A 24477-nucleotide genomic window follows, 5' to 3' on the forward strand; every position below is an offset into this window, starting at 1 on the left:
TTAGTAGCTACTATCTTGTCTCATCGCTACAACTCCCGTATGTGCTCGGGAGAGACGAAGGTTGAAAGTCATGCGTCCTCCGATACACAACCCAACCAAGCCGCACTGCTTCTTAAAACAGCGTGCATCCAACCCGGAAGCCAGCCGCATCAATGTGTCGGAGGAAACACTGTGCACCTGGCAACCTTGGTTAGCGTGTACTGCGCCCGGCCCGCCACAGGAGTCGCTGGTGCGCGATGAGACAAGGATATCCCTACCGGCCAACCCCTCCCTAACCCGGGCGACGCTAGGCCAATTGTGCGTCGCCCCACGGACCTCCTGGTCGCGGCCGGTTACGACAGAGCCTGGGTGCAAACCCAGAGTCTCTGGTGGCACAGCTGGCGCTGCAGTACAGCGCCCTTAACCACTGCGCCACCCGGGAGGCCGCTGATGAACTTTTTGAGCATCTGGGGACCCATGCCAAATCTTTTCAGTCTCCTGAGGGAGAAAAGTTGTTGTCGCACCATCTTCACAACATTCTTGGTAAGTTTGGACCATGATAGTTTGTTGATGATGTCGACACTAAGGAACTTGAAACTCTCGACCGCTCCACTACAGCCCCGTCGATGTGAATGAAGGGCATGTTCGGCCTTCCTTTTCCTGTCGTCCATGATCATCTCCTTTGTCTTACTCACATTGAGGGAGAGGTTGTTGTCCTGGCACCACACAGCCAGGTCTCTGACCTCCTCCCTATAGGATGTCTCATCATTGTTGTAGGCCTGAGGAGGCACCCCCGTGTTGAGGATCAGCGTGGCAGATGTGTTGTTGCCTACCCTTACCACCTGGGGGAGTCCCGTAAGGAAGTCCAGGATCCGGTTGCAGAGGGAGGTGTTTAGTCCCAGGGTCCTTAGCTTAGTGATGAGCTTTGTGGGCACTATGGTGTTGAACGCTGAGCTGTAGTCAAAGAACAACATTGTCACATAGGTGTTTCTTTTGTTCAGGTGGGAAAGAACAGTGTAGAGTGGGATTGAGATTGTGTCATCTGTGGATCTATTGGTGTGGTATACAAATTGGAGTAGGTCTAGGGTTTCTGGGATGATGGTGTTGATGTGAGCCTTGTCTAGCCTTTCAAAACACTTCATGCCTATGGGGCGGTAGTTATTTAGGCAGGTTACATTCGCTTTCTTGGGCACAGGGACTATGGTGGTCTGCTTGAAACAGGTAGGTATTACAGACTTGGTCAGGGATTGAAAAGGTCAGCAAAGACACTTGCCAGTTGGTCCGCACATGCTCTGAGTACACATACTGATAATCCTTCTGGCCCCGCGGACTTGTGAATGTTGACCTGTTTAATGGTCTTGCTCACATCGGCTATGGAGAGCGTGATTACATAGTCATCCGGAACAGTTGGTGCTGTCATGCATTCTTCAGTGTTGCTTGCCTCGATGCAAGCATAAAAGCAGCTCGCAGATGGGTTTCCCTTTGTAGTCTGTAATAGTTTTCATAGCGGGATTTCTTATGTGTCCTCTCCTTGAAAGCAGCAGCTCTAGCCTTTAGCTTGGTGCGATTTTGCCTGTGACTGAGTTGGTATACTCCTCAATGCCATTGGATGAATCTTGGAACTTATTCCAGTCTGTGCTAGCAAAGCAGTACTGTAGCGTAGCATCCGTGTCATCTGACCACTTCCATATTGAGCGAGTCACTCGTACTTCCTGCTTTAGTTTTTGCTTGGAAGCAGGAATCAGGAGGATTCGGCATGTGAGGCAGAGCTTTGTATGCGTCTCTGTGTGTGGAGTAAAGGTGGTCAACTTTTTTCCCCTCTGGTTGCTCATGACATGCTCGTAGAAATTTGGTAAAACAGATTTAATGAGGCAGTCAACTCCATGCTTGAAAATATGAAGAGTGGTATTCAGTGATGTGTTGTGTTTAATTTTCCCAAACATAATGCGTTGTACTCAGGACATAAAGTTTAAAAAATTGGCACATTTTTTTTCAGTTTTACTTTTAGTGCCTAACAAGATGTCAGGACCTTACTGCAAACAGGATGTATATTTTGGAATATTTTAATTCTGCACAGACTTCAGTCTTTTCATTCTGTCATTTAGGTTAGAATTGTGGAGGGACTACAATGTTGTTGATTCATTCTCAGTTTTCTACTATCACAGCCATTGAACTATTTTAAAGTCACCATTGGCCACATGGATTCCCTGAGCTGTTTCCTTCCTCTCTGGCGACTGAGTAAGTAAGGATGCCTGTATCTTTGTAGTGACTGGGTATATGGATACACCATCCAAAGTGTAATTAGTCATTTCATTTTTACACATCTACCAATAGGTGCTCTTCTTTGCAATGCACTGGAAAACCTCCCTGGTCTTTCTGTTTTTATTTTATTTTTACCCATCTACCAATAGGTGCCCTTCTTTGTGAGGCCTTGACAAACCTTCTTGGTGTTTGTGGTTCAATCTGTGTTTGAAATTCACTGCTCGACTGAGGGACATTATAGATGTGTTGGATACAGAGATAAGGTAGTCATTCAAAAATCATGTTAACCACTATTATTGCACACAGAGTGAGTCCATGCAACTTATTATATGACTCGTTAAGCATATTTTTACTCCTGAAGTTATTTAGGCTTTCCATAAGAATGGGTTGAATACTTATTGATTTCAGCTTCTCATTGTTTTATTCATTTGTAAAAAAACAAACAAAAAAAACACAAATCCACTTTGATATTTTGAGCTATTGTGTAACCCAAAATCTAACCCTAATTCTCAATTTGATCAAATTAAAAAATCAGGCTTCAACACAACTAAATGTGGAAAAAGTCAAGGGTTGTGGATACTTTCTAAAGACACTGTATAGCCTGATTCAATAAAGGGACAGAAGAAGCAGTAGCAATGAAGTAGAAAATGAAGGGAGGAGGCTCGCGGACTGGTCATACCTCAGGAAGTGTCTGTGGATGGTGGTTGGAAGAGTGCGCTTGTTTGAAATGGAAAAGCTTCTCGGTAGCTATTGACAAAGAAGAACATCAAAATAAAGTAGCTGCTTTAGAAGTGGGAAGCACTGTTGAGCGCTACATCCTGAGGGGTTTGTGCTGATTGAGATTGTGACAGCCAGTTAAATGGTGTCCCTTGAGAGGGCAAGAACAAGATGTCAGGATGTATGTCAGGAGAAGTGCAGTATTATCATAAGTAGATGTATACTTGGAATACGGAGGAGGAATGGAGGGAAAAAGAGGCAAAGGAGTTTGAAGAGAGAGAGGGAGGAAGAGGTTGAGCCCGAGTAGGTTAAACATGGTGGGGAAAAGGGAGATTATTTGTTAAAGAAGAATGATAGAAAGTGTAAGCCGAGTCGGCTGTACGTCAGATCGAAGACAGGAGGAGAAATGGATGTGAACGAGGGAAATGTATCGGGAGGTGGTAGGTCTGGTGAAGTTCTCAGAGCCCAGGATAAAGTTGAGTCTTTGACAGTAGGAGTGAAAAGTGGACCCTTGCCTTTTGGCTGATCCATTTGTGGTTTCAGGGTGGGTGAAAACAGAGGTGGGCGCTGTGGAATCGGTGAAGGTAACCAGAAGTGGCCTTGTGATAATTGCTTGGGTTTCTGCTTGTTAGAGGAAGCAGGTGCTCCGTGTTAAACGAATGGGGACAAGAGATGTGAATTATTTTGCTCTCAAGGAAATGGTGCCATTGAGAGGAGTCTTTACTGGGGTAGCGGTAAATGTGAAAGTTGACCAACGGAAGGGGAAGATTCATGGTGTTTGTGATGCTCGTCCTTTGGTGCGATGCAGACAGGGTGGCGTGAGTGGTGAAACGGAAGAGTTGTTGTCTGTCCTTTTGCGTTTTGATGTTGACACTGCCTAACAAAGTGCTGTTAGGATAATAAATGATCCCGTATGAGCTTTGTGCCAAATAAATTAAGTTGTTATAGGTGTCAAGTTTATGGGCATGTTGCAACAGTGTGTAGGAGGGAGGTTCCTAGGTGTGAGAAATGTGCAGAAGGGCATGAGAGAAAGGAATGTGTAGCATTGGGGAAAATAGTGGTATGTGTTAATTGTAGGGGTGTGGATCAGAAATGGCAGGTGTAAGAGCGGCAGATTGAGGTTTCCAGGGTTAGAGTAGTGCAGAAGTTGTTGTATGCTGAAGCGATGAAGAAAGTATAGGAAGATGGATCAAGGAGGAGGGATCCTGAGAGGAGTGGTGTGAATAGTACAGCTTTACAAGGATATGCCAACAAGTGACATGTTTCAGTAAGATTGGATTTTTAGGGGATAGAATCTAAGTCGCAGAAAATTGAGGTTGTGGAGGCAGCTGCAGAGAGGTATTTGGATGTGCAAGACTGGACGTCAGAAGAGTTACAGAGTATGTTAAGTGGTGGTATCCCATCCTTTCAGGTTGTTGGCCTGAGGTTGATTTAAACAGTTGAGTAGGATGGTGAGTTTTTAGTGAGTGTAGGGTTAGATGGTAGGGTATTTATTTATTTGTTTATTCTTTTTTATGTTTAATTCTCAAGCAAAGTCTAAGGGAGTTATATTCCAGTCTAGTAGGTGGCAGTAATGCAACATTTATTGGATGCCAACCGCCGTTAAACCTCATCGACAAAGAAGAAGATTTAACAAAGGACTCCATGACGGGTTTTGATAGAACCAAGCAGCCAAGAAAAAAACAGTCCGTGTTTTGCGATTCGCGCCAAGTTGAAAGCGCGAGCTCTCATCTCTTCCTTTCCTTTGTGTATCACTTTTGCGTGTTCCTGTAGGGGCGTGCGACGCGGGTTAAATTCTTGGCGACTAAGGCAACTTGTTACCGCTACTTTTCTCCCAAACATCTATACACACCGTATCGCAATCATGTCCGTCAGCGTAGAGTCTGGATTTTCAAACGACGAGGTGCTGAACATTCGTTACCCTCTCCACCGGGCCTGCAGGGATGGAGACGTTGTTGCTTTGTGTTCGCTTCTTCAGTGCACCACAAATCAAGCAGACCTCATCACGGAAGACTCCGTCTATGGCTGGAGTCCCATTCATTGGGCAGCACATTTTGGAAAGGTAGCTTGCAAACATTCTAAAACCAATAGAGATAGATTATTCATATTGTCACATTGTTAGCAGGCGTAAATCTAGCAAGAAATGCTATTATCATTTTCGAAAGAACTGACATAGTTAGATTTTCCGATTTGTGATGCTAATCCGATACATTGACAAATATACATACCATTTATTTAAGTATCTAAAACGTTACAATGTAGCAAACTGTCTAGCTGAACAGCGATTTACGTAATTTGTCTCAACCCCCATAAGAATGTTTTCTAATATTTTCTAATTGTTAAGTGTTTGTTCATCTCCATAATGTGAAATCAAATGTTATCTCCTAATGTCGTGAAACGTGCGTGCGTTCACACCTGAAAGCAAAGATTGTGTGAATGTACAGCTATGTAATATCGACATTGATTGTCCTAATAGTGCATTCGGGCTGCTGTCAGTATTTCAGTTGGGCCATAGCGCTAACGTCAGTCTTCCCGAGAAAGTAGCTAGTCTTCCCTTCCTGTCAGTTTATTTCAGGAACTGTCCAATATTTTATAAAGCACTGCATGGTTTTCTATTGGCTGTGCATGGGCCAACGGCAAACAACCCGCCAACAATATCTACAGTTGAAAGAACTTGCACGTACCTGCTCTGCATACTGTGCTGTGCTCATGGAACAAACCATTTTCTCAAAAGTCTTGCATGACTGTGGCATTGCTTTATTCAAACTTTGTTTTACAAGTATATCCCATAAAAAAATTACGTAACCCCCCCCCCCAAAAAAAAAAAATATATATCTTTCAAACTTTTGACTTGTTTAATTTACATGTACTGACATGCTCCCAACTGAGAGCACTGGTACTCACAACTTTAAGAAGTTAAGAGCGCAACATTACATTTAGGAGCACCAGAATTTTTTATTTGTATCGGTTGAGATATCGCCTATATGAATTCTAGCTACTTCTGAAGCACATGCTGTGCCCAAGAAAAACAATATTTAACTGTAAAAGCTAAAAAAAATAAAAAAAATTAAACAGTAATGTGTAATATGAGGTTTCAACATGTAAAATCACAATTTTTCTATTGCAATACATTCTAGAACATTTACACGGTGTCTTTAAGAAGTCAAGTTTCTGATGACAACATGCTAGATCTCCTGAAGAAGCTTTTCCTTTCTTTTTGTGCCCCCAAATGTAGGGATATACTGGTAATGTTACCAGGTTGTTAGCTAGCTAAAGAGGTAACAAACATGACTGAACAATGTGTAAAACAAATGGTTAAACTTGCCAGCAATTAGCTTTAGAACAACCTGTGACATGGTTTATGAATAAAGGGGGTTGATTTTCTGGCCGGGTTACCCCCGTGGGAAGAATTTGAGCCGGGTGACATGTGATTGCATATGTTTTAGAACCGGGCTGCCTGCTGGGGGTGAGCCAGGTGCCATGCTCTGGCCTATGGTGTCTGCTCAAAACTGCTCAAAACAAAAGGGAATAATTACAGTGGTTTAAAAATACTTAAATGATACTTAAGTTGTTTTTTGGGTATCTGTACTCTACTATTTATATTTGACAACTAACTTCTACATTTCTAAAGAAAATAATGTATTTTACTCATTACATTTTGAATGCTTAGCAGGACATGAATGCTCTAAATTTTTAAACTTATCTATAGATCATCCCTGGTCTAACCTACTGAATCTGATCTGGGGGACTCACTAAACACACATGCTTAGTTTGTAAATTATGTTGGAGTGTGCCCCTGGCTATCTGCAAAAAAAAAAACAATTAGGTGCCATCTGGTTTGCTTAATATGAGGAACTTAAAATTTATACTTTTACTTCTGACAAAGTATATTTTCACAATTACTTTTAGACTTTTACTCAAGTAGTATTTTACTGGGTAACATAATTGAGTCATTTTCTAATTAGGTTCTCTTTACTTTTACTCAACTATGACGATTGGGTGCTTTTTCCACCACTGTGTAATTAAGTGATGAGTAGGATTCTGTTTTCATATGGAAAAGTGATTAATTTTGGAGAAAACGCTGTATCGGCCATTCCAATGATAACTAGTTTTGAAGTTTCAAAAATTTATTTAATGGACCATAGATGCATGTTTATGGACGATGCACCATGCTGCCTTGTTGACAACATGACCGAGCGGTGCAGATTTCTGTTTGATTTGTGAATGGCGCTCCTCCCTCCCTGCTTTCGCTCAGTGACGTGATGGGCCATTGCTTGGTTCAACCTGGGCCAGTGTAATAGAGCTCCCTCAATATAAAATGCATGCTCACAATCCTCGTCAGGAAGAAAAAAACATTGTGCTGGTGATATGGGTCAGATCTTTTTAAAGGGATGGTTCGGGATTCAGAGTCAGGGAGTCAGATGAACTTGTGGCTACCGTTTTTTATGTCTGTTTCCAGTATGAAGGAAGGTAGAGGTTGTTTTGTGAGCATTGGCTAGTGCAATGACTGGAAGTCTATCTGCTAGCATGCAAAACTACCTCTAACTTCCTTCATACTGGACATGGTATCCACAAGGTCATCGGACTCTGAGGAAGTAAAGGGCCTAATTGCCAAAATCCTCGAAGTACAGTGCCTTGGGAAAGTATTCAGACTCCTTGACTTTTTCCACATTTTGTTATGTTAGCCTTATTCTAAAATTGATTAAATTGAATTTGACTCATTCTACACATAATACACCATGATGACAAAGCGAAAAAAATGTTTCCCCAATCTATTAGCGAGGTGACCAAGAACCCGATGGTCACTGACAGAGCTCCAGAGTTCCTCTGTGGAGATGGTTGTCCTTCTGGAAGGTTCTCCTCTCTGCAGCACTCCACCAATCAGGCCTTTATGATAGAGTGGCCAGACAGAAGCCACTCCTCAGTAAAAAGCACATGACAGCCTGCTTGGAGTTTGCCAAAAGGAACCTGAAGACACTCAGACCATGAGAAACAAGATTATCTGGTGTGATGAAACCAAGATTGATCTCTTTGGCCTGAATGCCAAGTGTCACAGCTGGTCGTGGCAGCCCCATGCTGTCGTGTTGTTTTTCACCGGCAGGGACTGGGAGACTAGTCAGGATCAAGTGAAAGCTGAACAGAGCAATGTACAGAGAGATCCTTGATGAAAACCTGCTCCAGAGTGAAGGTTCATCTTCTAACAGAACTAGGACCCTAAGCACACAGCCAAGACAACGCAGGAGTGGCTTTGGGACACGTCTCTGAATGTCCTTGAGTGCCCCAGGCAGAGCCCGGACTTGAATCCAATTGAACATCTCTGGAGAAGGGACAGGGCAGAAGAGGAAAGGAATGAGGCAGTTATTAGTTACTATTGTGCCCAAAGCCGAAAAAAACAAATTAAACAGCAGCGTTCTCTGCCCCATGTCCACAGCATGGCCATCCGGACCATCATATCTGCATTTTATCTTAATCATATCGGCACTTCTCAATCTAGAGATGCACGTTTGACAGGAGGGAGAGCGATTGTTTAGTTAAGCCAGTCAGGCATACACATTTTGAACAGCTGCTTGGATCATGTTTTTAAACTACATGTACTGTATTTACCAAGCCCTGTCTTGAAGTGGGACTTCAGTACAATATCAACTATGACTCATGGCCTGGTCTTTGTTGCAGAGCTATTAGGCTACAGGTCCTCCCAGACAACATTATTTGATATGGTGGGGTTAAAGTGTCTTTGTTTGCCAGGAAAACTGCAGTGTGTCCCGCCAAAACTGCTTAGGCTGGGTGTGCCCACTCTTCCCACACAGAGGCTGGCCTGAACATAAGTCAGTGGGAGTGACTGCAGTTGAAGCCCCTATACTGTGACCATATATGGGCTTAGGTGTCCTCTTCGGTACAAGAAGCTCAATACAGGGGGAAAAAAGGAGACCAACAAGATTAGGGTTGGGATAATGCCAGTATCACGATACTCATTACTATCGCGGCAAGGAAACAAAACACGTAGTGTATTGAACTGATTTAGGAAAACAGCCCTAATGTTGGAAACAAACAATTTATGTTGTCATCCAGAGTCACATTTTCCAAGCTATAGCACACTATTTGACATACAGCAGGTTTTTAAAGGACTGAATCAATCAAATGTATTTATAAATCCCTTCTTATATCAGCTGATGTCACAAAGTGCTGTACAGAAACCCAGCCTAAAACCCCAAACAGCAAGCAATGCAGGTGTAAAAGCACGGAAGAGTTTGCACTTCGTGTATTCATTTTTTGTCATGAAAACAATATTGCAATACTGGTATTGTCCAGGTCCTAATAAAGATGCCACTGGTTGGTTAGTGTGCCTTTGGGGTTTACCTCAAACAAACACACTTTCTTTGCTGTGGTTTGGTTTCTGTAATGACATAGAGCTTTGAATACAACAGTCTGTAGTGATAATCTCACTGTGATTTGCGTAATGGCTGTGTGTCTTGTCAATCATTAACTCTGCTCTCAACAGAAAAGCTTTTGTGATTGGTCAACTACAGTATGTTGACTCACTCTCACTGTCTTTACAGTTGGAGTGTGTAATGTGCCTGGTGCAGGTGGGCTGCAAGGTGAACGCCATGACTACGAGGTTTGCCCAGACGCCCGCACACATCGCAGCTTTTGGAGGCCACCCAGAGTGTGTGCTGTGGCTGTTGCAGGCAGGGGCCGACATCAACAGACAGGTGGGTCTCAGTCTTACAGGTTACAAGACAATGGCACTTATGACTGGATAGACCAAATAACAAGACAGACTACACGTACTTTCCCTGTTTGCAAAAGTGAGTCAAACCTATGTCGTCTATCTTTTCCATGCGGCCTATGTAGGCCAGAATTATCCTACTATCTAGGGATCAGGCTTTCTGGGAGACAGAGCTATAGTTCATGCTGTGTGTCGGTTTATCTGAGACTGTCTTCACGTCACACCAGACTGTTTGACTAGAGACTATGTATGGCCTCGGAGTCACAGCATAGAGCCAACAGGCAGGCAGCCGTGTCATGACCACAGTTCAAATAGGGTCTGCCCCGGCCTGCCGGTGCTACTGTTTGTCTGTGACTACCTTTTTTTTTTTAAAGCACCTAAAGGAAGCAGCCAGGGAAGCTCTGCTCGGGAATTCAGATTAGGAGGTCATGATTGCATAACACTGCTGCTTCATCCTTTCCACCTGGCTCTCTCCACTGTGACATTTAGAGGTTTTATGGGTCAAGTTCAGCAGTCTGATCCAATGTAATGGGGTAAGTAGGAGAAGATTGTGATGCCTCATAGCTATGGGGGAGCATCGCTACACTGGCCTGCAACAAATATACACACAAATAAATAGTAGGGATGTGGATCATTCCCTTCTAAGACGATTTGATACGCTTCTGGATACATGGCTCCGAAATGATTCAGGAATGGTAAGTTTTAGTTTGAAACAATTCGGTACGATTCCGTTTACTGCGATATGATTCGATGCACTAATATTTGTTACATAAACGCATTTATTTTCCATTCGATGTATACTGAATATACCAAACATCAGGAAAACCTTCCTACTATTGAGTTGTACACCCACCCCCCTCTCTTTGCCCTCAGAACAGCCTCAACACGTCAGGGCATCGACTCTACAGGCTGTCGAAAGCTGGCCCATGTTGTCTCCAAAGCTTCCCACAGTTGTGTCAAGTTGGCTGGATGTCCTTTGGGAGGTGGACCATTTGATACACACAGGAACCTGTTGAGTGTGAAAAACCCAGCAAGTGAATCCTGTCCTAGTTATGAAATGATCAACTTTACCCTGTGTATCTAAAAATGACCATACACCCCTTTTGTTTAAAGCAAAACTACCAGAACTATTGGTGAACTTATAAAACAATATAACAATTAAAATAAAATAAAAACTATTGTAAGCCCCCCTGTTAAGCAGCTGAGAGTTGTCTCCAGTAGCTTACTTTTATTATGCTAAAACAATTTCACAGCGCATAGACAACAACCACCTAGCAAATTACATAGGGTGTCACTCAACTAATAAGGCCTAATATCTAGCCATTTTTGTGTTTGAATGTTGAAGGTGCCACCCATATGTGCAAGATCAGGAACAGGCCATGTACTTCACATTGGTTAGCTCGCTAAGCTGGGCACAGTTTGACTAGGCTAATGATATTCCCTGGGGTTGTTCGGTATGCAAAATGACTTGTAGATCAATGACTGTCAACACAGTAACATGCTAGTTTGACACTGAAGGTGAAAAACGCATCAGTTGTCACAAAAGATTAGGTATTTACGGAAGGTAGAAAAAGTAATGAGCAACAGTTGTTGATTTTTGGACCACCGCAAACTTAATTTGGATCAGTTTGGGGTCCGCCGAACCATGCAATCATATCTTAAACATTTGAATCAGGGACAGATGCATATCAGTGAATGTTACATCCCTAATACATACATACACACAGTGACCCTTATCCCTTCACCACCCTTAACTGTCACTAACAGTGAAATTGTGCAGCCTGAATTACATTCTGGCTGCATGGAGCAGAACGGGATGGTAGCCGGAGGGCGGATTTGCTGGCTAGAGTGCAATGTGTCAGTTCTCTTTGGCTCGAGGGGGTGCCGGAGAGCTGGGTGAGGAGTTCAGCGGCTGTCTCCAGTGCCCACTGTCTCTGTTGGCAGCAGACACCTTTTCACAGCCTGCCTCTGTGATTAGTCTCTCTGGAGGACTGTTGCTGCTGTGCTCAACTGTTGGAGCATGCCACACAGATAATGGCCCCTTTCAGCAAACACTTAGAGCCTTATTTATGAGTGGCCAATATCAACATAAGCGGCAGGTGGTTAATAGCCTAGTGGTTAAGAGCGTTGGTCGCTGGTTTGAATCCCTGAGCCGACGAGGTGAAAAATCTGTTAATGTGCCCTTGAACAAGGTACTTAATCCTAATTGCTCCTGTAAGTCGTCTGTTAAATTACTAAAATGTAATAACAATGCCTTGTATATTGATATATTGCAAGCAATAATGTTTTTCCATTCTCCTCATTGTACTGGTTGAGAGCATGATTATGATTCTCTATCACTTTGTATAGTGATATGTTTTTGCCTTGTCTTGTTCCAGGATTATGTAGGTGAGACCCCTATCCACAAGGCAGCCCGGGCTGGTAGTATGGAGTGTGTCAACGCCCTCTTGATACAGGGTGCTAAACCGGAGTAAGTCCCCCACTTCACTGTGCCCGTTTACCAAACTGTACCACACAATACTTTGTTACCACAGCAACAACATTATTGTTGAAAGGGGAACTCCACCAGATGCCCCCCCCCCCACCACCTTGAAGTCTAGGCAATTTAGCTGCGTGAATTTGGCACCCCGTATTGCTCAATGATTGTCTTTGTGCCACTTCTGTGCTGGGTTCTGTTGTAGAAAATGTTTGTGCCAGTAGGGTGTCTGTACAAGCATGCTTGCTCAAACAAATTATTTTCTGAACCAAATCAGTACAAACATTGCAGAAACTAATGATAAATCTGGTCATTTCTGAGTGACCTACTTCTCTTTTTGAATGTAATCACTAATTGACACAATTGTCACAGCGCAGGTGCCAGATGGCTCTGTAATGAAAGGCCTGAACAGGCTGCTGATTCGTTCGGGGTGCTTCTGCAGCAAATGGAGCTTTGTAAGGATTTGGCTGTTAGGCTGCTCCATAAGCTCATTTGCATTTCGGTGGGTGACATCCAAATCCTCTGTGTCCATAAGGTGACTCATGATAAAGCCCCTTTCCCGAGGGGTTGATGAGGAAGTTGTTTCTGTGTGATTTATTAAAAAACAGCTTAGTTGGTGATGGCAGTGCCAATTAGTCAATTCCCAACCTTCTCAGGATTTACTCTCCCTCGCTGCACTGTATCATTACCATGTGCCATCCACTTCAACCACTCCAAATTATGGTTTTGATTTAAAATCTGCCACCACAACCATACTCATACTTATTGTAGTTGACTTTTTGTCCCAGTTGTCTACTGCCGTTTGTGCGATACAAATGGCTTTTGGAGAATATTTGTTGGTGGCGTTCCTCATCAATAAGTCTGCTGCTGTAGTGGTTATTTCAAAGTTTACGTTTCATTGTCTTTTATAACTCTGTAATGTTAAATAATGTAAGGTTATGCTAACTGAATGCGTTTAAAATGTCTGATGTAAATATATACTAGAAATATACTATTTAGAGTTAATGTACTTCTCTTAGCAGGGCATAGGGCAAATGCACATTTCCTCCTGGCTTATACGGAGTCTGGATTTCTCCCTTTCCTTGCTAGTGCCATCTAATAATTATCTCACCATCTGAGGGATGTGACAACAGAACTATAGCATATATGTAGTGTTACGGAACTACAGTGGTATGTGATATCTTAACTTAACCGAGGCCTAACGCCTCGATCACACCAATCGCGTCAGTGCATTTTGGTACACCAGAAGTACATTAATTTCCAATGGAACGCTGCGTTTGCAATGCAGTGTGTTCTGTGTGGTTCCAATGTATGTGTCAAACTGTATCCGGAGACTGCTTGACAGAAATGGTAGCAGAAGGTGAATGTTGAAGTGTACGTGTTTACTTTGGCGTCTTTTGAACTTATTCAGTTGTCATCTTGAGTTTTTTTAATCTGCTTTAAACTGCATCTTATCGGATACTTTTCATTAGTGCAGATGCATGAACTTGTAGCTGGCGCAAACAGTTAGGCCCTGTACTAATTTAGTATGTTTGCTGGTATTAAGGAATGCAGTGTTAAGACGGGCATACCCCACCTTAAGTGTTGAGTATTTTGTAAGCTTGATAACAAACATTGTACCTGGACACCTCGCCTAATTGATTTGACCACATTTACTGTCAAGTTTCACAGTCAAGCCCATTAGTCACAATGAAGATTTCACTTCCTTGTCATGTTTTTGTCACAATTTCATAAATCTCCACAAGGATTATTTAATCATGAAAGAATTGAAAATGAGGAAATGTGCATTTGGTCCATGTTTCCTTCCAAAACTATCAATGAAAATGATTTGTAAGAAATGTGGTACAAGTCATAATATAACTCTTAGTAGTCTGCATCTGTGTATATTTATAGCATTATGTATTGCCTATGCTTTTTCATGCCTTTGACAGCTACTAAGATCTAGTATATTAGTCATTATGTTAGTGAAAAGTTTAGGTAAAATGTATAGTGACTAGTAAAGTGAAGGAAGCTCATGTTTTGTAGACTATTTTAATTTGCAGTCACTCAAGAAGATGACATCTGAGACTGACATTATCATTAGTTTGAGATATTTTCAACCATTTTGAAAATTAAAGATCCATGGTAATTCCTTTAAAGTAACTTGAATTGGCACAATACGAGAACATTATTATTTATTCTACATCCACCAATTTAGAATATGGCTATAAGATAAGAACTCACCATTTCTATGGCTTTCAAAAGCCTGGCAAACCTAAATTAATTTCTGTAGCAGGGATTGGTTCTAATTTTAATGGACAATGCTTCTGTATTGACTTCCCCCAAGCCAATTGAGCCAAAATACTTGATTAGCGGCTTCCATAAAAAACAGACTATTCAACTGTTTATACCTCAGAGTTGATATTGCCTCCAACTTTGGCACAATAAGAGTTGAGGTTTTAAATAATGTCTCTCAAAAGTGTGTCCTTCCTCACCACACTCAATCAGGACTGTAGTGTCTTACAAAAGATGGAAACTTTTGATTTCTCTTGAATTCCTTATCATGACTTCAAAGATAACACGTACCAACCAAAGCCACCATGGAAAAATGATTAAATGTTATGTCCTTGTTACACCATATTTATTCTCTTTCAAAGCCTGGAGATAAAGGCAGATTTTTACTTGTTCACAATTCATTCCACGTTGTGTCCATGGAGAGACCTTTTATATTGATCTTATTGGACATCTCTCCAAATCGTGGGTTTAACGTTGAAGTTTATAAGGAGCTTTTTTTTGTGGTAGGATGACTGTCCTAGACCACATGATTACTCAGTTTTTCTCTTAAAATAAATCGTAATTCCAAATAGAACATTCTGAGCAGAACAAACCTTTACATTCCTCACCCAAATTACGCCATTACATTTTTTTTATAACACCCTCCTCAACCATACCTGAAAACAACATTGCTTGAACAACTATACATCCTGAAGATGTCATTATCAATAAAACATCACAATAAGTTGCAGAGGATTAGATTTGCCTGCTGGCGGGAAAGGAGACTCCAAGCTCTGCCAAAACCATTGACAACTGCGTGATGTTTTCAAGGGATTGTTAAATAAATGTTAACTATTTGGTTGTAAAATCATCACATCTTGAAGAACATAGTCAGAACTACAAATTTCTGATTATTCCGTGCAAAACAATTGCTCACATTTAGCTACATCATAGTTGTACAGAAAGTAATGTCATGCTTTAAAAGATCAGTAAACATCCATTTATCATGTCCAAATATTGTTTGTTTTGCTTGCAATCTATAGTGATGACAGTCGTCGGACTGACAACTTCACTAAGACGAGGACTTGCCAATGTCAAGCTCTTTCCAAAGCCTAATCTTTGTTAAAGCAAGCTAAATGACACGTTGCTTAGCTAGCTACATGCCAAATGGATAGGCTACCCTTGCAAATCTGAAAATACATCATCAATTGATGTTTACTGATCATGAAAAGCATGCAGTTACTTGCTGTATAACTCTGATGGAGCTAATAATCAAAGGCCTATACATTGTTCCAAATTCCTGCATATACTTTTTCGAAATCAAGTTATCTACATGCCAGTGCCTTGATCACCGGGCTGTAGGTAGCTACCTAGCTGTTAGAGCGTTGGGCCAGTAACCGAAAGGTTGCTAGTTCAATTCCCGAGCCGACAAGGTGAAACATATCGACGTGTTCTTGAGCAAGACACTCAGCCCTAATTGCTCCAGGGTTACAGTTGATAATGGCTGACTCTGGCTGTGACGTTATTCTCCAAGGTTGTCTCAGGGGGAGTTGGGATATGCAAAAAAACACATTTCAGTTCCATGCGTATAATACACACTTGTACATATGCGAAACAGGACTAAGTACCCATCAAATGTTTATTTATATTTTAATATTAACTACCCCATGCGTTCCAATTCTTTCCATTATTTATACTGCCCGATTCACCTGGACATGGAGCAGTATTTTTTGGGGGGTAATTTCTTATCAACTTATTAACAATCCTCCAAGTGCCATAGTTACTAGATTTTGACTAGACTTTTTAACTTCCATGCCTTTGCAAAAATAACTCATTAATTTAAAGATACATTTTCAAGAGAAACCAAATGCATAGTCCCAAACTTTATACATATACAGTTAAGTGACTGCTATATTATTATATTTTTCTACATCATGAGCTTTCAGGTTCTTGAATTTAGTGGGAAAGTCAGTGAAGGGGTGAAAATATAGAGATATGTTAGGACAGCAGTTCCTGCGTGGGTTTAGGTTGCTTACTTATTACAGCATAACTGATTCATTAATGTTTCCATGTTTTATGTAGTATTGTTTCACTGTTTTGAATGTTAATATATTTGATTTAGATCTTTTTGAAATCATTTGCTAAATGGCCATCTAAGAATTGATTGCAAAAAAATTGTACTGTCACTAAAAAACAAATCCCCTGCACGTTTCGATGTTTTGCAGCTATTGAATTTGAACTTGAATTTCCCAAGTAATCCCAGAAAGGGGGAGCATTCCAAATAGGCACTGCAGAATCTGCCACAAGTGCTACAGCGAACATCTTACAGTTGTGGCATTGAGTGTTCTCACTATCGCTTGGTTTCTACACACTGGCAAACTGTCAAGGTATTTCTTGCAGTGATTGGTTTTAATGCTAGGATAGCAGTCATGATAGTCATGTCTAGACCTGCATGTTTAGTTTACCTAATTGTTAATCTATTTTCTTTCCAGATACTTGCTAACTAACCATAGGATTATTGGTCAAGCTCAGGATTTACAAATCAGAAATAGTGCAGAATGCAGTCCAATTGAGTCATTAGTATGCATTTAGCAAATTTGTTACAGGTCTTACTCTCAATGCCAGACAAGAGAAGTAAGCCTAATTTAATACCCAATCTTGAAAGGGTATAAATCCCATAGAGCCAATCAATGTCATTAGAAAAATATCAATCCTTGTTTATAAGAAGCCTGATAAGCATCTTGTTCATTTTATAATCAGACTAAATGACAACAGTAGCCACTGGCATACATACAATGTGTACCAGGCCCAAGTCCATCATAGGATATTGCATATACAGACTTCTCTATTAATAGCAAACACTGTTGCTATATTGGTCTGTTTTCATGGTCCCCTGGTATCCGGATATTAGTGGTGCAAGGCAAAACAGTAGTCCTATTCTTTCCGAGCTGAAAGAAAGCCCAAACAAACATGATCACTGAGGTTTTTTGTTTTGTTTTTTTGACAAAGACTAAAATGGTGCTTTCATAACTGATTTTTATTAGGATCTATGGATTTGGTTACAACCCACCTCCATTCAACTTGAACGCAAATAGGTGAACTGATTGGAAAATAGCTGAGCAGACCATTCAAAGGTGTTGGGTTAGGGTTCTTCCTTGCAGGTTGCCTGGCATTGAGAGCGACTCTCCAGGTGACTCCCCAATACTAAGTCATGTCTGTTATTAGACAGTTAAAAAAATAAAATCTGATCATGTTTGGAAACATTTTATTTGTATATAGTGGATAGCTGGGGTATACTGGGGAAATGGCTGTATGCAAATCTGTTCGTTTAATTTGTAATGTGATATAATTGTGCACTTGAAATTCTAACTTACAACTAATTGCATTTTGCTGTTTATTTTACTACATTATTTGAGCTTGTTATACAAGTGATGAGGAATAAAGTAGAGCTTAGGCCTATGTTGCATTTGTCTGAATTCATAAATGATCAATCTCCATAAGTAGTAGTAATGACCAAATTAATGTCAAAGGACCTGTAGGGCCTATTTCAACGAACATTGGTCAGCGCACTAATACAAGATTATCTCCTGCACAGCTGATCTCAATTACAACCATCATTGGCCACTGATTTTTACTACTCCCTAAAGTAGATGCCAATGTTATTTTAGTCCTGATCGCTGCCAACAGTAAGACTTTTGCCCTCTGGTTATTATCATCGGGAAAAATTCATCCTAATTCATCGTAAAAGCGATTTTATCAATTTGACAATCATTCCGTACAACTGAAATAAAGTATTTCCTAATTTAACATGGCAAATCTGCTGTGGTAATTTACCCTACATACTAATGGAAAACAAATGTTGGTGCTCTCATGTACATTTTTCATTTCCAATTGATGTAATCCAGTAATTACAATTTGTCTTTGCAAACTATAATAACTTCTTATCAAGACTGGGGGGGGAATATCCCTGCACTGTGCATATTTGAAATATGTAACTAAATCAAGTCAATCATGATGAGTTACATATCTTAATTTATCAAATTAAAATAGTAAGTTATTTCAAATGGCACACATTATTTTGCAATTTTGAGATGAAACGTTTGAATGAAGTCTACTACTACTTCTATATTCTTAAGTATTTTACATTCATCAGGCCTATGGTTTCCGATGCTCCTGATAGGTCATTATTTCGTTGATGGGTGGGAATAGAGAACCTGGACAACAAAAGAGCTGCTAAATCACTAGTTTATTTTTTCCGTTGCAATCAAGCTCATTTTTGCACGCATGTGCAGTGTGCTTGTAATCGTCTGGTAGTATAGTTTTGAGAAGGGAGAAAAACGTGCTAACACAGGGCTCAATGTAAAGTCCCTCATCTTTGTTTCAATGCACCCAAAATTCTGTTTCGATATTAATATAGGCTGCCATAATGAGCAACCCTGTACAATTGACTGGTGCTGCAGTGTTGGGAGACAGTTTTTTTTTAACATTCCCTAATTTCAATGTAATTTCAGAAGCTATTGCCAGCAGGAGAATTTCCCTGACAGAACCAATGTTCTGCCCACAGCCCTCTGAGTGCCAAACCTTCTGATGCCAAACAAGTTTGATATTTACCACCTGTGGAAAATACAGTGCATTCTGAAAGTATTCAGACCCCTTGACTTACATCCTTATTCTAAAATGGATGAAAATTTATCAATCTACACAGTACACCATAATGACAAAGCAAAAATAGGTTTAGACATTTTTGCAAATGTATTAAAAATAAACTGATTACATCTACATAGGAATTCTGACCCTTTACTCAGTACTTTGTTGAAGCACCTTTTGCAGCGATTACAGCCTCGAGTCATCTTGGGTATGATGCTGCAAGCTTGGCACAACTGTATTTGGGGAGTTTCTCCCATTCTTCTCTGCAGATTCTCTCAAGCTCTGTCCGGTTGGATGGGGAGCGTCGCTGCACATCTATTTTCAGGTCTCTCCAGAGATGATAGATCGAGTTCAAGTTTGGGCTCTGGCTGGGCCACTCAAGGACATTCAGAGACTTGTCACGAACCCACTGCTGCATTCTCTTGGCTGTCTGCTTAAGGTCGTTGTCCTGTTGGAAGGTGCACCTTCGCCCCAGTCTGAGGTACTGAGCACTCTAGAGCAGTTTTTCATCAAGGATCTCTGTATATTGCGCCATTCATCTTTCCCTCGATCCTGACTAGCTTCTCAGTCCCTGCCGTTGAAAAAAATCCCCACAGCTTGATTCTGCCACCACTGTTCACTGTAGGGATGGTGCCAGGTTTCCTCGAGACATGACGCTTGGTATTCAGGCCAAAGAATTCCATCTTGGTTTCATCAGACCAGAGAATCTTGTTTCTTATGGTCGGAGAGTCTTTTAGGTGCCTTTTGGCAAACTCCAAGGGGGCTGTCATGTGCCTTTTACTGAGGAGTGGCTTCTGTCTTGCCACTCTACCATAAAGGCCTGATTGGTGGAGTGCTTCAGAGATGGTTTCCCTTCTGGAAGGTTCTCCCATCTCCATAGAGGAACTCTGGAGCTCTGTCCGTGACCATCAGTTTCTTGGTCAAGACCCTTCTTCCCAGATTGCTTAGTTTGGTTGGGCAGACAGCTCTGGGAGAGTCTGTGGTTCCAAACTTCTTCCATTTAATAATGATGGAGGGCACTGTGTTCATAGACCTTCAATGCTGCAGAAATGTGCTCTGACATGCACTGTTCACTATGTGACCTTATATAGACAGGTGTGCTTTTCCAAATCAATTGAATTTACCACATGTGGACTCCAATCAAGTTGTGCAAACATCAAGTACGATCAATGGAAACAGGATGCACCTGAGCGCAATTTTCGAGTATCATAGCAAAGGGTCTGAATACTTAAGTAAATAAGGTATTGTTTTATTTGTAATTAATTTAAACAAATTCTGAAACTGCTTTTGCTTTATTATAGGTTGTGTGTAGCTTGAGGACAAATCTATTTAATCATTTTAGAATACGGCTGTGACGTAACAAAATGTGGAATAAGTCAAGGGGTCTGAATATTTTCCAGAATGCACTGTATATTGTAATGTTTTTGGCTACCTCTTTTAAATATGAGGTAGACGGGGCCAAAGGAACTGACTGTTTAGGTCAGATGGAAAATGTTCTCAAAACATTTTGTTTACACTGAAACCAAGTAGGGCTGGGAATTGCCAGGGATCTCATAAGACGATATTATCACGATACTTCGGTGCCGATACGATATGTATTGTAATTCTCATGATTCTGTATGTATTGCAATTTGATACTGTGATTCTAAAAAGATATATAGATATATATATTTATTTATTTATTTATTGCGATTCAACATTTCAAACGTATTGCTCACCATATGTCTGCTGCAGAGGAACGGGAGAGCTTTGAATTTATTTTGATCAGTCCTACAAATAAACGTGCTGATAACAAATTGGCTCCCCTTTCAAAAAAGAACAAGCTATGCAGAGTTTTGGCGCCGGTACAGCCAACTAGCGCACAAATAATATTACAATATTGTCAAATTGATACCATACGAAATATCGTCAAATTATTTCCCATCACTAAAACAAAGGGTATTTTAGTCAGTTTCTTCTCAGAACATATTTTCTTAAGTGACAAGATAAAGATCAAGAAATATCTTCTACTTTTCAAACCAGTCATATTAAAAATATATAAGTATTTAATTAGATTTCTGAACATCTTGATGTATTGTGGTACAGACAAACCCATACTAGTGACATGCACTTTATGACGTGATTTCTTCAATGAATAGTATTGGGAGGCCCATCATACAAGTGAGTTACGAGACTAAAGGGTTTTGTTCATTCATGAATTCAGACCAGGATTAGCTCACACTGCAGTGGGAGATGGTCAGGTCTAAGGTGAGGATGCTACAATCCATGTTGATGCTGTCAATTCCAAACGGTCACTTGGCCAACATGCCTTTCCTGTGTGTGTCAGGCTATGTTTACACAGGCATCTCAATTATGGGAATAGAATCTGTATTGGGCTGCTTGAGTTAACACAGCCTTACTACCTTCACATTATTCATTTAGGGTGAAGGAATACAGTTCATTAACTTCAATTAAACATTATTTTGGTCTCTTCTCTGTTCCTGCTTAGACATTCTGAATATCTAACCTTCTTTTTAGCCATGAATATGGACTGAACTTCTAGGCCTATTCAATGCCTGAAATACCATCTGGGATCATGGCTTTGACGCAGATCTACATTCCGGCAGGGCCTTTCACTTGAACATTCTCCTGTCCATATCCAGAAAGCTTGACAATCTTGGCTTCTCTAATGTCTATAATGAAGGGACACCACACCGGGTCTTCACTTTCTCGATGGATCCCACTCTTTCTTCCTCTGCAAATTATAATATTTTTCCTTCATCAACCACATCATGAAGATCTGGACTTCGTGGAGCTTGTTGACATGGCATCCTATTGGAAAGACTATTTGAACATAAGTTATTGGTAGGGCCCAGAGAAATGTTGACTTCTATTTTAAGTAGTAGTTTAGTCAACCAGCACCAATAGGTTGTTGCAGTAGCCTACATTCTCAAGTCTGTTCTTAAAAGGATAGTTTTCTTACGTGTGTTAACTCTTCTTACCATGGAGTCAATGAATGATTAATTGCAACAACCGAGTATTGTAGTGAGTTTCAAAGCAGAGAAATGCTACATCTTTGAATCCTTATAAACAACTAAGATGCTCTGTCTACATGGTGTGACATGTTATGCAGTCTACCTTGCTGTCCAGAAAATATGTAAACGGAAAACACTTTTTCTACCAATTGGTTTCAGCACAAGGTTTTTTCACAATTATATATTTTTGGGACTGCATTCTCTAAAACGTTACTTTTTAGTTGAAGCTCTGGTCCTCTTCTGTCTAGCTGGACCTACTCTATCCACTGAACTACTACGAAAAATCTAATTATTTCCTGGATTGTCACTTTTAATGCTACCCATAGATGGACATTAATCATCTCTTACTGCAGTGTTGGTTTCTACCATCATTCGTCTATTTTTGTTTTGTTATTTCAGGATAAGATTTGGGTCAGTTTCAGTGTAACTGAGTCAGTGCAATAAAATGTACAATGATAGCAGAAGTAGAGCTGACAGGGTTGGATATAGAGGGGGCTGTGTGACTTGTCTTGTACGTGCTTGCTTTAGCTTGGGGAAGTTCCTAACTTTGGTCCCATCTCACCGGGCAGCTTAAGGAACGCTAATGGCTTGACGGCGGCAGACCTGGCCCACGCCCAGGGCTTCTGGGAGTGCGCCCAGCTGCTCTCCAACGCTCAAAACCACCTCAACCAGCTCAATGGTTTCCACTCCAACGGGGCGCTAAACGGCCACTGCTCTCTCAGCCAAAGCCAGGGTCTCTTCAATGGGCTGGCCAATAGAAAGAGGCTTCTGGACGGTGTGGAGCCCAATCACATCAAGAAGGCCAGAACAGATGGTAGGGGCCTATCTAGTCTGTTGCAGGGCCTGAGAAATGTTCAAATGTGTGTATTTATCTTTGCCAGTCCAACTGATTCATATCGAATCAGCACATTATCTTTCTAGCTCTTACAAAAATGTAATTGTCTGGTAAGTCAGTGGGCATTAAAGTCAACTCTTATAGATACCATATGAGAACAAAATTTGATCTGTAGACATTCTTATAGTATGTCTAATTCAGCTCTGTCTGTCTGTCCGTCGTCCCTCAGGTGTGGACCTGCCCAAGTGGATGCAGCATGGCTGCGGGGAGGAGCTGGAGACCATGTATATGGAGTCTGCAGACCCTGTCTCAGGTGGGACTGGCCCCTCCACAGCCCTGAAAGAGCTGGATATCTCTACTGTGGTCTCCATGCAGATCCTATGCCGCTGTACTAACTCCTGCGCCTATTTGTAGTGGCCTTTCTTAAGCCAGTTTCACACTCTGAATCATGTGTATGTATAAGCTAGGTTGTTATCGTCTTGACTTTAAAATCTTGTCAAGATCAAGGCATCTGAAAATGTTCAATGGTTCAGAAATGTATGAAGCTTCTAGTAATGTTAACTTTCATTATCCCTGAGCAGCTCATCCTACACCTTCTGCATTTCTGGCACATTCATGTTCAAGATGTAGGAATGCACACAAATCCAGACATGCATATTTTATGCATGGAATCCATTAATGCATTTTCCCATTCCGTGTGTACCCAAATGTCCTTTCCTTACTGTTTAGTTTGAAATATTTCCCTTGTTCTTGATAGGCCTCCACAATATGGTAGTTGTGTGAATGAACCTCAACAAATTACATTTGTTTTTCACAACCGTCTGTCATGCACAATTTGGTTATGCCCTAGTCGAATCCGGTGTAGAAAATATGACTATATCCACATCCCTGTGTACCATTTATGCTTTGGCAACAACCAAATGGCAGAATCGCTACCTGGACTGAAACTATAAGGCTTTAATGAATGCATTCTGTAGATTTAAGGTTTTCTTCAAAGAGGGTATATATATATGAAGTACATTTTGACTGATTACATGGTGTAAGTGTTATTCCAAGTTCGCCCCCTCCGTATTCCCTTCTGTCAATACTGAGGTTATTATAGTAAACAAAATGAAATTGTTTTTCCAATTTTTGTTAAAATAATTAACATTAGTTTCAGTATTTTTCTATAATTTATCATTTATTGGTTATTTTAATTTGTTATCCATTGCTGCGCCACTTGGAGGACAGTCTAAAGCACTGCTGCGGTGCACAATTGGCCTAGCGTCGTCTGGGTTAGGGAAGGGTTTGGCTGGGGGGGCTTTACTTGGCTCATTGCACTCTATCAACTCCTTGTGGCGGGCCGGCCACCTGCAGGCTTGACTTCAGTCGTCAGTTGAATGGTGTTTTCTCTGACTCATTGGTGCAGCTGGCTTCCGGGTTAAGAAGCACAGTTCGGCAAATCATGTTTCAGAGCGCGCATGACTTCGTTTTCTGAATCTGGTGGAGAAATGTTGCCGGTAGATGGCAATGTTTCAAATAGGTCCAGCTTGTGCATCACTATCACAACCTAACGGGGAAGAAATCT

At 41.1% G+C, this 24477-nt stretch overlaps 1 protein-coding gene across 2 annotated transcripts in view; it reads left to right on the forward strand.

The window, feature by feature from the left end:
* The first annotated feature begins 4498 nt into the window (after nt 1-4498).
* ankrd10a (ankyrin repeat domain 10a) overlaps nt 4499-24477 on the forward strand; it is a 30231-nt gene continuing 10252 nt past the window's right edge. The window contains exons 1-5 of one of the 2 annotated variants that reach the window (XM_064969375.1): nt 4499-5020; nt 9516-9668; nt 12064-12155; nt 22645-22889; nt 23140-23223. In XM_064969375.1, coding sequence (XP_064825447.1) covers nt 4823-5020; nt 9516-9668; nt 12064-12155; nt 22645-22889; nt 23140-23223 — 772 coding nt within the window. In that variant the 5' untranslated portion in view covers nt 4499-4822. The remainder of the gene's footprint in view (nt 5021-9515; nt 9669-12063; nt 12156-22644; nt 22890-23139; nt 23224-24477) is intronic. The other variant, XM_064969376.1, reaches the window with a different exon arrangement.

Source organism: Oncorhynchus masou, chromosome 6 (genome assembly GCF_036934945.1).
Source record: "Oncorhynchus masou masou isolate Uvic2021 chromosome 6, UVic_Omas_1.1, whole genome shotgun sequence".
NCBI lineage: Eukaryota > Metazoa > Chordata > Actinopteri > Salmoniformes > Salmonidae > Oncorhynchus > Oncorhynchus masou.